The sequence below is a fragment of the Anabrus simplex genome, chromosome 6, assembly GCF_040414725.1.
Source record: "Anabrus simplex isolate iqAnaSimp1 chromosome 6, ASM4041472v1, whole genome shotgun sequence".
In the NCBI taxonomy this organism is placed as follows: Eukaryota; Metazoa; Arthropoda; class Insecta; order Orthoptera; family Tettigoniidae; genus Anabrus; species Anabrus simplex.
The window spans coordinates 141,797,328-141,812,004 of record NC_090270.1 but is presented as its reverse complement, the minus strand read 5'-3'; the positions used below and the strand labels follow the sequence as shown (position 1 = coordinate 141,812,004).

At 37.2% G+C, this 14,677-nt stretch overlaps 1 protein-coding gene across 1 annotated transcript in view; it reads left to right on the top strand.

Annotated features, from left to right (window-relative positions):
* Csas (CMP-sialic acid synthase) overlaps window positions 1-14,677 on the top strand; it is a 217,101-nt gene that overhangs the window by 48,638 nt on the left and 153,786 nt on the right. The window contains exon 4 of the mRNA XM_067149118.2: window positions 833-982. Coding sequence (XP_067005219.2) covers window positions 833-982 — 150 coding nt within the window. The remainder of the gene's footprint in view (window positions 1-832; window positions 983-14,677) is intronic.

Sequence of the window (14,677 nt, the reverse complement as noted above, 5' to 3'; positions counted from 1 at the left end):
AAGAACCATAAGATCAATATTGCTTTTAAAACAGTCAACAATAATACTAATCTAATTGTGCATTTCATTATCAAGCCTTCACGACATAACAGAATATTATATGTTAACACAGCACAAAAAAAGGAAGAATTTTAACGTAAAGTTTTTACTGAATCATCCCATGTGGACAATTTTAATTTTAATGTCAACAGTATTCTGCTGTACTCAGAAAAGTTCTGAATTCTTCACCATTTTAAATGACATATTTGGTCATCCAAATTATTTTAATGTGTTACTTTGTCCTTGTCATTGTAGCTTTTTCTCAAAGGTTTTTATGGCTGATGATGTCTACAAGTTAGACGAAACATGTCCCAATATATTTAAAAATTTATGTAAATAATTAGTTAATAAAGAATCTTGGTATTGTAAAGGTGGAACATTTGACTCAACCTTCAACTTGTCTGACAATGCGCATGTGCGAACTGCAACTGTTCTAATTGTTCTTCCAGTGTTCCTGTATGATTACCTACTCCCCTCCAAAACAGAACACATACAATATTTTCTCTTAGACATGTCCATACCTGCATTCCATACAACCAATCCAAACCTCATTTACAACAGCGGAGCTCCATTAGCATAAACATGAGACGGACTTGTGACAAATCTGTACGTGATACAAAACAACTGGTATTATTTTTTACATAAGGGCACTAAATGTAACGTATATCACATACAATTACTTTTGCCGGAAAATCTTCGCAGGCCAGTGTAATCTTTCTTACTTAATTTTAGAGAAAAATACTTGAAGACAAACACCAGATAATTAAATCTTTTCTTCCGTTTTTTCTTTCAGATATCAACATCATTGGTCTTATTCAATGTACATCACCCTTCCTTACAGCAACTTTCTTAACTGAAGCATATGATTTAATGTTACAAGGTGACTATGACTCTGTTTTCTCAGCGACTCGCAAATTTGATCTCAGATGGGAAGAAAATGCAGGTAAGCCATAGAAAACATTCTTTCTCATTACAAGCCAAGATATGTACACACAATAGTCTTGTTTAATGACTATTTTCAATTTCAGAAAGCATCTATGCATTTGAGGTAATTGTTTCCATTCTTATTTTTAAGGATGTAAGTAATACACCATTTAGGGTGTTTCACTTGAGAACAGAGATTATTTCTTCAAACTTCTTGCTTTGATGAGTGTACTTTTAAGTTAAATACAGTTGAACTTCCCTTAATGAAAACTTTTAATAAAAGACAATATTCAAATCCCCGGCAGAATAACCCAGACTCTTATGGGAAAATAACTTCTTATTACCAGACATTCCTAAAAAGAGACATGGACACCTATTAATGGACATTAATTATGAAAATAACAGCTTTAAAAGAGAGAAACTTTACTTAGAAGTTTAAAGCAGCAAGACAAATATGTTGTAAAGCCCCTGCTGACAGGCCTGCACTGCAATCTACTGAACAATCCTCTGAGAACACACTGTAGATACACACAAAACTATTCGCTCACCCTTCTCCAGACCGCCAAGTGTACGTCAATTTTTACTGTATTGGCAGGCGAGTTCCTACAGTGAATACACTGTTATTGTTATTGGCAGCCATGACTGTGTTTGTCTGGCTCCATGGCTAAATGGTTACCATGCCGGCCTTTGGTCATAGGGGCTCCGGTTCGATTCCCAGTAGGGTCAGGAATTTTTACTATCATTGGTTAATTTCACTGGCATAGGGGCTCGGTGTGTGTGTCATCTTCATCATTATTTCATCCTCATCACGACGCACAGGTCATCTACGGGCGTCAAATCAAAAGACCTGCACCTGGCGAGCTGAACATGTCCTCGGACACCCCCAGCACTAAAAGGCATACACCATTTCATTTCATTACTGTGTTTTGTGCTACAGTAAATTGCAAGACCTTTTAATTGCAAAAGGTCTCAAAAATTTAAGTGCCTGACACTCCAGGACAAGGTGAAGGTAATAAAAGTTGAAGGAAAAGAAAAGTGTTCGTGACCAAGTTCAATGTGGAGAAAACTCAAATCAGGGTCATTATTAAAGGTAAAAAGGATATCCTCCAGGCTTGGATGGAAAACAGCTGCAGTTCCGTTACTAAAAGTGTGTTTCCGACAATGGAAGGACTTGCTGTGGATAGTCTGACATGCTATGTTGTTGTGCTAAGGACTTCTGATGATGATGATGGTGATGATGCTTGTTGTTTAAAGGGGCCTAACATTGTAGTCATCGGCCCCTAATGGTACAAAGTGAGACGAAATTGAATGACAAATTAAAAGTCCAAAATCCTCCACTGACCAGAATTCAAAACGTGAGGACAAAGAATGAATGGATGGATATGAATTTAAAACAATCAGTGGATCTGACCCACAATGTCTTGCATTCACAGAAACTGACGTGAAACAATAGTATTACTGACCAAGGGACTACGTCTATAGCATAAAACTGAATCGATGATGCTTTTAGTCTGAAGGGGTCCAAAATCCAAGTCATCAGCCTCTCATAATGGTACTTATTGTTAGGAAAGTAGAACCATGGCATTTGTCATGTTGCAGTACTAATCAAAAGTAGCATAGACTTGCGGCATTCCGCACAGTATGGTACTACTCACAGGTAATGAAATTCGCACATGGAATACAGACCTATGGTGTTTTGCACACTATGGCACTATTTACAGGCAACGCAAACCTATAAGGACAACGCAAACCTACGACGTTCCTCACAAAAATGGACTAACCACAGGGACCCACACTATCCTGGGGTGTTCCTCACATAGTGGGTACTAAGCATAGGCAAGGCAGAACCATGGTGTCGCTCATCCCATCGTGTTCCTCATATAGGGGTATGAATCACAGGTACTCTATAGCTACTAATCACAAACCTATTTGGTACCTAACATAGTGGTACTACGCACAAGTAAATGCGACCCTTGGTGTTCCCCGCATGGTGGTACTAATCACAAGTAGTCTCATGGTTCTAATTTGATCATCCTTTGGTCACCCCTTTTAGTTGCCCCTAACGACAGGCAGGGGATACTGTGGGTGTATTCTTTGTCTGCGTCCCCCACCCACAGGGGGCTAAGGACTTTTAATAATGGAGAAGCTTCTGTGGGGTGGTTGGACAAGTTGTGACATGTGTGAAGTCTCTCTCAAAAAGGACAATTTCATTTGTGATGAGACAGATCTCTCTCTCTCCCTTTCTTTTTTTTTTTTTTTTTTTTTTTTTGTGTACTACCAGATAGGCCTATCCAGATAGAAATGTTTGGGAGGGAAAATATCTAAAGAAACACTGACTGTTTTATTGTTTATTAAAAGTTAGCTGAGTTTGAAATCCCCTAATTATCAGGAAGGTGAAGCTGAAGCAGCCACTCAGCTTTAGGGGAGTACGTATTAATTCACTGGGCATTGTGTGGTGTGTCAAAGGAGATCATGTCTGACTGGCTTGTAAATTTTGACAGCAGAATGCGTAGGCAGAAGAGGAACATGCTTTTGTTTAAGGACAATGCAGCTTTGCACCCAGGTGTTACAGTGACAGGCATTAAGGTTCATTTTCCTCCCACCAAATATGACCTCAGCCTGTTAACCACTGGATCAGGGCATAATTAAGAACTTTACTGCACTGAAGAGGCAGAAGGTTCTTGGGCACATGCTATCAAAAATGTACGATGCAGTATTGGCAGATGAGCTGGCGAAAACAATTAGCGTACTGGATGCGGTGATGTGGGCAAAGTCTTCAGTGAGGAAAATCATGCCACTAGTAGTGCAACACTATTTTACGAAAGCTGGAGTTGCACCAGCGGTAGAGTTCAATGCTGAGGTCCCAAGTGATGATGGTGGGGAAAGGGAACCTGCTCAATTATTGACACTATTAGGGCAGTCTGCGAGTAACTACGCACTCATTGACGAAACACTGCAAACCGAAGACCCATCAACTGATGTATGAGACCTCATTGCTGCTGCACATAAGCCAAGAAACTGTTGCAGGTGATGATACTGAAGATCATGACAATCTCGAAGATGCACAAAATGGTGAGACAGCCCCAGCATTTCAAAATGCAAAATAAGCTGCTGAAGGAGTAAGAGGGCTGAAGTGCTACTTCTTGAATGAAGGTTACATAGATGGATAATGAACTTCAAATGACCTTGAAAGCACATGGAGAAAGTAATTAGCATTGTCAAAGTCAAGCAGACCAAAATCAACTATTTCCTTAAGTCTGCATAGTGGTCATTTTAACGGACATTATTTACTGTACTGTACATATTTGAGCTGACACAGAAGGCCTAGTGTTATAGTGAAATTTCCATGTTTTTGTATGTTATGAACATTTAAAATAAATGAGTGTAAATACAATAAGTGGCTATCAGCTTGTCCTCCCATTCCTGAGTTGAAAACATAAAAGAAAGCAACGCGAGTAGGAACATAATATTGTGACTAAGTGGATTCAGGTTGTTAACTACTGGCCATATTTTCTTGTTTTTTAGAACATCCAAAAATTTGAATTTATCTTAACAACAGACACTTCTCAAAAACGGACACATTTTTTGTCCCCGAAGGTGTCTGCTATTGGGAAGTTTTACTTTATGTAGTGTTTTAAACAGTCACAGTGCTTATCGTTGCTTAAGAATAGAGACTTCACATCTGGAATTTTTCTGAAATATTGTTTCATTAATTTTGTTGTGACTATAAGAAGCTTCCAGATCGTTCTGTGGAGATCACAAAAAAATATCTAATAGAACTGCTCAAAATGAATTAATACCACCACCTCATATTATGACTAGAAACCAGATGTTTGACAAATGCCTTTTTTTTTACTGTGTTGATATATGAAAGAGTTACATAGAAACTAACATGTTTTGACATATTGGAGAATGGCAGGACGATGTTTTATTTTGCCTTTGCTGCATTTTGTAAGACAGTGACTATTTTTTTCCTTTTAAAGTTATAAATTGATATTTTTATCCACTTTACCTCATTATTTTGATGCATGTGAAACAATCTTTTTCAACAATGAAAACTCTTTTGTCTGATGAGGCAGAGTTTGAATATGGAGAACTTAAAAAAAAAAACCTAGCAGTTAAGTGCAACAATGTAAATAACTAATCTCTTCCGTCTGATGGGAGTGCAAGTTGAAATGCTGAGATTTTGAAGAAATGGAATGTGGAAGTATTTAATATAAAGACTTTGCAATGCTATAGGGTTATGTAAGTGTAGGTGAATCAGCTGTGTCTATTTCTACTTGATCATATGCAACCTGATAGGAATTAAATGTCGCTTAGTCATACCTTACACAACAACTTTCAGCAGTTTTATGTATGTATAGCCTGATATAAGCTTTTGCGAACAGTACAAAAACCGTAGAAGAGGGAGTAAGTGAGGTCCATCTTAAAAACACTATACTCTTTCATGTTGAATGGAATTCTAATTCATTAATTGTTTTCTGTGAAATGTTACCAAACTGTACAAACTATACACCCCTACTACCGTCACTAGAGCATTGTGTATCTGATTGGTACACTGACTATTTTTGTTTGAGATAAAATGGAGGAATGGTATCACAGATGACCAATTACAGACATGCCTATTAAACATTGTATTGTACAATCACATTAAATTCACAACAACAAAAATGTGTTTTCCAAAATATAAAAACTGTGGCATGTACAGTAAATGGTTCTCAGCTGTCAGTGGAGTGATGGCTAGAATGATATTAGCAGATGTATGAGCTTGACTGGAGTTTTTAAAAGAAAGAAAGAAAGAAAGAAAGAAAGAAAGAAAGAAAGAAAGAAAGAAAGAAAGAAAGAAAGATCAAATAATGAAGATAAAGTTGGAATTCAAAAGGATTGGAACACAGGACGTCTGAGTAAGAGCAGCTTGTGCCATGTAATTATTATTTTTAGAGCATTCAATAAAGGCTTAAAATCAGGCAATAAGGCTTGTAACACATAAGCAATTTTCTAAGTGAGAACTTCAGTCTCCACGTGAATACAGAGGTAGAAGATGCAAAGTTGCACACTTCAAGCAGCTAAGTGGAATTATGCAGGATAGATACGTGACTTCCCAGACCAATAAGGGTTCAAATCCTCCTTCACTCAAGCCTGTTTTATGTATTCACTAGCAAGATACCCGTGCTTTGCTATGGTATTATACTGAAATTTATAATTGAATGCTTATTGTTTTGGATATATAATCCGCCGAAATTCGCGATCTGACTCGTTTTCTGCGAGAATCCACCAAAACTCCCGATCTGACTCGTTTTCTCTTATTTTACGGCACGTTTCCTCCCATTTTTCAATCTTCCTTTCCAGCAATCGAGTTCGTACTTCCCGGGCTAGGCTCAGGTATTCCTCCCGGTCAGTTGGGTACGTAAATCTTTGCCATCTTTTCCTATAATCATTTTTAAAATGGATAAAATCTTTCAGGAGATCCGGCGTGGTGTTATATTGGGTGCCTTGGCGGCACTGAACCGGCGGCCGGACTGCATTCCTAGTCATTACCCGTCCAGTAGCCGTTTCCAGCACGGTCCGCATATTTGATGACGGTCCGGAACATTATTATTATTATTATTATTATTATTATTATTATTATTATTATTATTATTATTATGTGTTGCTGGAATGGCTGATGACAGGGAAAACCGGAGTATTCGGAGAAAAACCTGTCCCGCCTCCGTTTTGTCCAGCACGAATGTCACATGGAGTGACCGGGATTTGAACCACGGAACCCAGTTGGGAGAGGCCGGCGCGCTGCTGCCTGAGCAACAGAGGATCCTTATAAGTACATTAATAACAGTAAAATCAATTGGTCTCACCTCCTTCTACACCCTACCGCCGTTAAGTTTATTTACCGCCACCTTCCCCCCCCCAAAAAAAAATAATTAAAAGAAGGCTTGTTTCTTTATGTTTAAGGGAGATTCCAAACACAAATGTTCATGTCTATTACCTTCAGATTTGAGATATAAGTATCCCCATTCAAATAATTTACTTTCTTCACTTCATTTCACACTACTCCCCCCCCCCCTAAATGAATTTTCCCGCAAAAAATACTTGTTTCTTTAATAGTAAAGGATCTTCTAAATACCAATTATCACTACTCTAACTTCTTCAGTTTTTGATTTATGTGTCCTCATGAAAGGAATTCAACTCCTTTACACTCCCGCCCTCCAAGATGGTTTCCCCCCAAAACGCGTTTTTCTTTGTTTTTAAAGGAGATCCAAATACAAATTTTCACGTCTGTAACAACTTTAGTTTTTATTAGATGTATGTATTCTCATACAATTAAGTCAATTAATTTTTCAATTCTTTCACCCCCCCCCCCCAACCCTTCATTGGATTTTCCGAGAATACGTGTTTCTTTACTTTTAAAGCAGATTGCAAATATCAAATTTCACGTCTGTAACATCTTCATTTTTGAGATATCAGTAACCTAATTAAAAGAATTCAACACCATTTTCAGTCACTTTAACCCCCCCTCCACCCAAGTGGTATTTCCGAAAACTAAAAATACACGTTTCTTTATGTTTAATAGAGATAAAAAATATCATTTTTCACTTCTGTAACATGTTAAGGTTTTTAGATATACTGTAAAAATTCTCATTTTAGAATTTCACCTCTTTTGAGTTCCCCTTAAGTGGAGTTTCCAAAAACAAATCACCTCTGTTTCTTTACATTTACAGGAGATTCCAAACACCCACTTTTTACGTCTGTAACATTTTACGTTTCCAAGATAATCTGTAGATACAGTCTTTCAAAAAATTCACCCCAATTTGTCACTCCTGTTTAACCGTCATTAATTGGATTTTCCAAAAACTAAAAAACGCGTTTCTTTATTTTTAAAGGAGATCCCATATACAAATTTTCAGTTCTGTAATATCCTTCATTTCTGAGATATATGTATCCTCATTAAAGGCATTCAACCCATTTTTCACCCTTTTACACCCCTCCTATTAGGATTTACAGGAAACAAAAAAGTACGTGTTCCTTTATTTTTAGAGGAGATTCTAACTACCAATATTTACATCTGTAAATTTTAAAGTTTTAAGTTGTAGACACACTCATTTTAAAAAATTCATCCCCCTTTTCACCCCCCAATATTTGGATTTTCAAAAAACGAAAAAATACGTGTTTCTTTACTTTTAAAGTAGATCCAAAATACAAATGTTCAGGTCTGTAATATCTTCAGGTTCTGAAATATATGTAGCCTCAATAAAGGCATTCAACCCATTATTCACCCTTTTCCACCCTTCCTATTGGGATTTTCCGAAAACAAAATAATATGTGTTTCTTTATTATTAAAGGAGATTCTAAATACCAATTTTTACATCTATAAACTTTAAAAGTTTTGAGATATAGATACACTCATTTTAAAAAATCACCCCCTTTTCACCCCCCCCCCATTAATTGGATTTTCCACAAACAAAAAAATACGTGTTTCTTTATTTTTAAAGAAGATCCCAAACACCAATTTTCAGGTCTGTAATATCTTCAGGTTCTGAAATATAAGTACTGTAGACTCATGAAAGGCATTCGACCCATTTTTTAACCTTTTCCACCCTTCCTATTAGGATTTTCTGAAAACAAAATATACGTGTTTCTTTATTTTTAAAGGAGGTTCTAAATACTAATTTTCACATCTATAACCTTTAAAAGTTTTGAGATATAGATACACTCATTTTAAAATATTACACCCCTTTTCACCCCCCTTAATTGGATTTTCCACATACAAAAAAATTCGTTTTTCTTTATTTTTAAAGGAGATCCCAAACACCAATTTTCAGGTCTGTAATATCTTCAGCAGCCTCATTAAAGGCATTCAACCCCTTTTCACCCCTTTTCACTCCTCCTATTGCGATTTTCCGAAAACAAAAAAATACGTGTTTCTTTATTTTTAATGAAGGTTCTAAATACCAATTTTTACATCTGCAAACTTTAAAAGTTTGGAGATATAGATTCACTCATTTTAAAAATTCACCCCCTTTTCACCATCCCATTAATTGGATTTTCCAAAAACAAAAAAATACGTGTTTCTTTATTTTTAAAGGAGATCAAAAGTACCAATTTTCAGGTCTGTAATATCTTCAGTTTCTGAGATATAAGTACCGGTATCCTGATTAAAGTTATTCAACCCACTTTTCCCCATTTTCACCCTTTTTCACCCTTCCTATTGGGATTTTCTGAAAACAAAAAAATATGTGTTTCCTTCTTTTTAAAGAAGATTCTAAATACCAACTTTTACATCTGTAAACTTTTAAAGTTTTGAGATATAGATACACTAATTTTAAAATTTCACCCCGCTTTTCACCCCCTTAACGACGGAATATCCAAAAATCCTCTCTTAGCGAGCACCTACATCTTAATATGAATGTATCCCCAAAATTTCATTTCTTTATGTCCAGTAGTTTTGGCTCGGCGATGATGAATCAGTCAGTCAGTCAGGACAAGTTATTTTATATATATAGATTTTCTACTGAAGCAGGTACCCTTCATGGAAATTTGACATTCCTAGTTTTTTTTTTTTTTTTTTTTGCTACTGGTTTAACGTCACACTAATGCATTAAAGGTTTTTGGTGATGCAAGGATGGGAAAGGGATAGGACTGGGAAGTAGTGGCTATGGTATTAATTAAGGTACAGCCCCAGCATTTTCCTGGTGTGAAAATGGGAAAATATCTTCAGAGCTGTCAACAGTGGAATTTGAACCCACCATACAGTACATATCACAAATTACTTACAGAATCATCTGCTAACTAAACCTGTTTTATTTATCGTATGGCTGTTATTGCCAGGAGTGTCTGAGAACATGTTTGGCTTGTCTGGTGCAGGTTTTCTATTTAATACTTATGGGCAACCTGTGCCTTGTGCTTGTGAGTATGGGATGATGATGATTATGAGGTAGGGAGAGTGTAAAACCCACTGTCAGCTCATACCCTACTCCTGTAAATAACCCCAAGGGGTCTGCTCAAGGCTTAATGTTCCCATCTGATAAATCACCATCAACAGTGTCATATGCCCTCACTCCATATGAACAATGTGGAGAGATATGGAATTGAATCCAGGTTTTTGGCATGCAATCTAGTGGTTAGATATTGTATACTACCACCTCTTCTATCCTGCTGGCCAATATTCCACCAATGGGACTTGAACCGACTAACCACAGTGTCAGACCATGTAGACTTGACATGTAAACAATCAAGGCCACCACATGAGACTCCAATTAGAGTACGGTTCCAGTTCTCACTTGTCAGTGGAGAGATAGCTGGAATTATATTAGCAGAAAATAATAATAATTTTGTGTGGCTATTTCTAGCCGAGTGCAGACCCTCTGATGAGGGTGGGCAGCATCCGCCATGTGTAGGTAACTGTGTGTTATTGTGGTGGAGGATAGTGTTGTTATGTGTGGTATGTGAATTGCAGAGAGGTTGGTGACAGCACAAACACCCAGTCCCTGAACCAAAGGAATTAACCATTTAAGGTTAAAATCTCCGTCTCAGCCGGGAATCGAACCTGGACCCTCTGGACCAAAGGCCAGCATGCTAACCATTTAGCTATAGAGCTGGACATATTAGCAGATGAATAAGCTTGAATGGAGTTTTTAAAAGAAAGAAATAAAGAAAGAAAAAGAAAGAAAGAAAGATCAAATAATGAAGATAAAGTTGGAATTCAAGAGGACAAATTGGGACACAGGACCTCTGAGTAAGAGGAAGACTTGCTACCTCTAGACTACAAGGCTTGTGTGATATAATAATATAGTGTCATAAAATGTAAATCGATGAGAGACTAGAAATCTATCTGCGTATTCTGTTCCGGTATTTGTTAAGAAGGAACTGAAGATATATTAGTCCTGAACTCTGCGAACTTGTATGTGAAACACCTGCCTTACGACAGGTATTAGTGTGGTGTCTGTAGTAGGTCATGCAACTAAATTATTTTGGGTATAGGATTGGATTGAGAGTGGTGATTTAAAAATAAGTTAGCATCCAGTATTTACCAGGAGAGAGTGTGGAGACAATCTTGGGCGAGACCGTACATTGAAGGCCGAAGATACTGGATCAGATCTTTGAAGCCTGACTGTATTCTCTGTCATTAAGATCATCTCAATGTTATAATATGCATTTCCATTAATTCTGTGCGGGGCAACATCTGGTAGGAAGAACAATACCAGGCATGTGTGTATAATATTACCAGCACTGATAGTGTTATCATGTATGAGGTCAGATAGTAATTGGTACAAAATGATAGGGGCTAAAAGCCATCTGTTAGCGGAAAGTGATCTGTTCACTACATTATTTGAAGCTAGGAAACAGTCATATTCCAAGAGAAACAGGTAGGCTATGACGAATTTTTGTTATATCCTTCACCTTAGTGCATCTGGTGACTTATGACATTGCAACAGGAAGGATGTATCAATTAGTAAACTTTCTTGATTTTGGTTACAAAGATGTATTACTGTACTACAGAGCAAGCACCTGACAAGATATTACTAATTAAATAATTATGATCCAACTGAAGATCGGACAAACAATTCTCATCCATTCTCTCAGGTTTCTTCTCAGGATGTCAGCTGGGAAGAAAAGGATTGAATATAAGGTCAGGATGCAAAACTGGAAGAGGCAGATCATTTTAAATAACTAGAATTTGCATTTTCCCAGGAAATTAGTATAAAAAATAAAATTGAATCAAAGTTTAGCAAAGGTAATGCAGTTAGCTCACAGTTGTGATTAATGGTATTATGTAAAAAAGAAGTCAGCTCTACGATTTTTTAACTTTTTTTTTTTTTACAATTTGCTTTATATCACTTTGACACACATAGGTCTTATGGTGACGTTGGGATAGGAAAGGGCTAGGAATGGAAAGGAAGAGTCTTAATTAATTTGCCTGGTGTGAAAATGGGAAACCATGGAAAACCATCTTCAGGGCTGCCGACAGTGAAGTTCAAACCCACTATCTCCCGAATTCAAGTTCACAGCTGCATGACCCTAACTGCGCGGCCAACCTGCTCGGTCAGCTCAGTGATGAAACTATCTTTACATTGGAACATTTTCAGAGTAACTTTTTTATATGGGTCTGACAGCTGGATGGATCAGGATCTCTTATTCATAAGTTGGCAGTAACAAAATTGAAAGCACCAGTAGGGAGAATGATTTGCCGGTACAAACACATGGGAACAATGGCAGTGTCGAGGGACACTAATCTACCAGATTTCGTGTATCAACCAAATGGAATAAAACTCGGAATGACCTGGAAACAGCTTTAACTCACAAGGAATTTTCTAAAATGGTAGCATTCAATAAACACTTCATCACAGAGGACACAAAACAAATAGATCAATTAATCCTACTTAGATAAATCCATGTATCTGAGTCTGTCACATCCTCCCACTTAAAATTATAACACAAAATTATGAACAGGAATTAGTCAAAAAGAAAGCAGGGAGGAACTTTCACTTTCATGCACTTCTTGTACAGTACTTACACTATCAGAAATTCTAGAAGATGCTTTGGGAACAGGCATCTGGTCATCCTGCACAATGTTGTCATCACAGTCATTTTAGAACCTGCCTCCAAATAGTACAGTCACTCAACTGGTTTGGTTAGATCTCCTGAAAGTGACTTCATCTTTACCACATGAACAACTCCCTCTACTCGAGGATACATAGCTACCACTCATCCCATAGGCCATTTGATTCATTGTTTGTTGTCATCTCATGAGTACAATTTCTTCCAGGTGTATCTGGGTCCAGATACCCTAGCCTGAATCTCTTCCTCACTTCCTCTCTCAACGTTTTGTAGATACTGATACCTCCTGGAGAAAGTGGTTCTCTGTAGGTGTAACCTCTTATTCTAATGAACACGACGTCCCTGCATATTTGCAGTCCAACAATGCACTTTGAATCATCACATAAAACCATTGGACATAGTGTTGGCATTTAACATTAGATATCCGAGCCTGACACCAGAATGTCAGTGATTCTTCATAAACTCTAAGAATTGTATCCAATTTCAACCTCAACAAATATAATTTTTGAAATATGTAGAAATCATGGGGCCAGGGAAAAAGCCCTTTAACCCCCAAAACTGTACCATATGTATATATCTTAACCTTAAGTATTTTTTAGAATAGTGGCATTCATGTTTATTTTAATGGCATTCTTGTTGAATTTTAATTTTTAGTAGTATTTATTCTGAACAGCCACTATTAAGCAGGTTATTCAACAGCTGAAGATGACCTATTTACAGGTCGAAACCGGTACTGTCCATTTATGTAAATAATATTGACACTATGTAAAATAAAGTATTGACTAGGTGGAGAACTCATCCTTCATACTTCCGTGCTATCCCAGTAAGCCCTGATCATGTTAGCAGTATTGTAATAATATTGTCCTCTCTTGAACTTTTCTCTTTTCCTGTATTTGCATGACTTTCTCTTTGGCCCATACTAGCCTTTCCTTAAAGACAACAGAGTGTGAAATATGGAGGTTATCAGTGAAAGACAAATACCAACTTCCAGTATGTTGTGATTATTGAGTTATTAACAGTATTTTAACTCTTTATTTGAATTTAGGGAAATGTTACATATTTTGAACATTAAATGATAAGTTATAAAGACTGCGCTTAGGCGGTACATCAAAGGAAACACAAAACGTATTGAAACACGTCAATCAGCCATGACATCATTATACAATAATCAATATCAAAGTATAAATAATACAGTACCTAAACTCTTTACTTTAACACACTCTCTCTCACAGAATACATGTGTTAGACCTTGAAGTCTTTAAGCCCTATATCATTAATAAGTTGTGAAAATGGTGGTTTATTTAGAGCTTGGTAGAAATGTCAGCAAGTTGGCATACTGTCGAAATGGGCTGGTTCTCAACAATTTCCTCGTTGACCACCTCTCATACATAAAAATGTCTCAGATGAATGTGTTTAGTTCTGCGATGATACTCTGGGTTCTTCACATGCTTTATCGCAGCCTCATTGTCCACATGCAGAGTTGGTTTCTCTTGAAGACCAGCAAGTTGAACAAGAGGATACCTTAGTAAAGGTCGTGGGTTCCTTCACTAGCAACGACTACCTTGGCCTCTGTCACAGATGTGGCTTCACTTTGCTCCAGGTGACTCAGCCAGAATATTGGACCACCAACATACTTGCAAACTAAGCCAATTGTTGATCGGGCCGATGACCTTCGATGTTAGGCCCCTTAAAACAACAAGCATCAGCAACAAGCAATTGTTGATCTTCCTGATCCCTTTAGTCTACTCAAACTCTCGTTTTAACAATAAACAATGCCTAGGCTCTCCGTCTCTTTTAGATAACGAAGAACCCTCTTCACTCGTAAAAACATCTTCGGTGCCTGGATTCTCTAGTGACCTGGAAACCACTCCTACTGCATAATAAATATCAGGTCTCTTTGACACCATCAGGTACATTAAGGCTCCAACTGCCTGTCTATAGAGGAAGTTAGTTTCTTCTCTCCCAGTTTGTTTCTCTGGTGACACAACAAGTAGCATCAGCATTGACACTAGTTTGGAACTCTACATATATCTCTTCTGAACTCAGTGGATATAACTCTTCCGGTCAATACAAATTGAGCCGTCTTCCTTCTGGCATATTTCTATACCTAATAGGTATAACAACTTTAAATTTTAACTTTAAAAGTCGATTTTAAATCTTG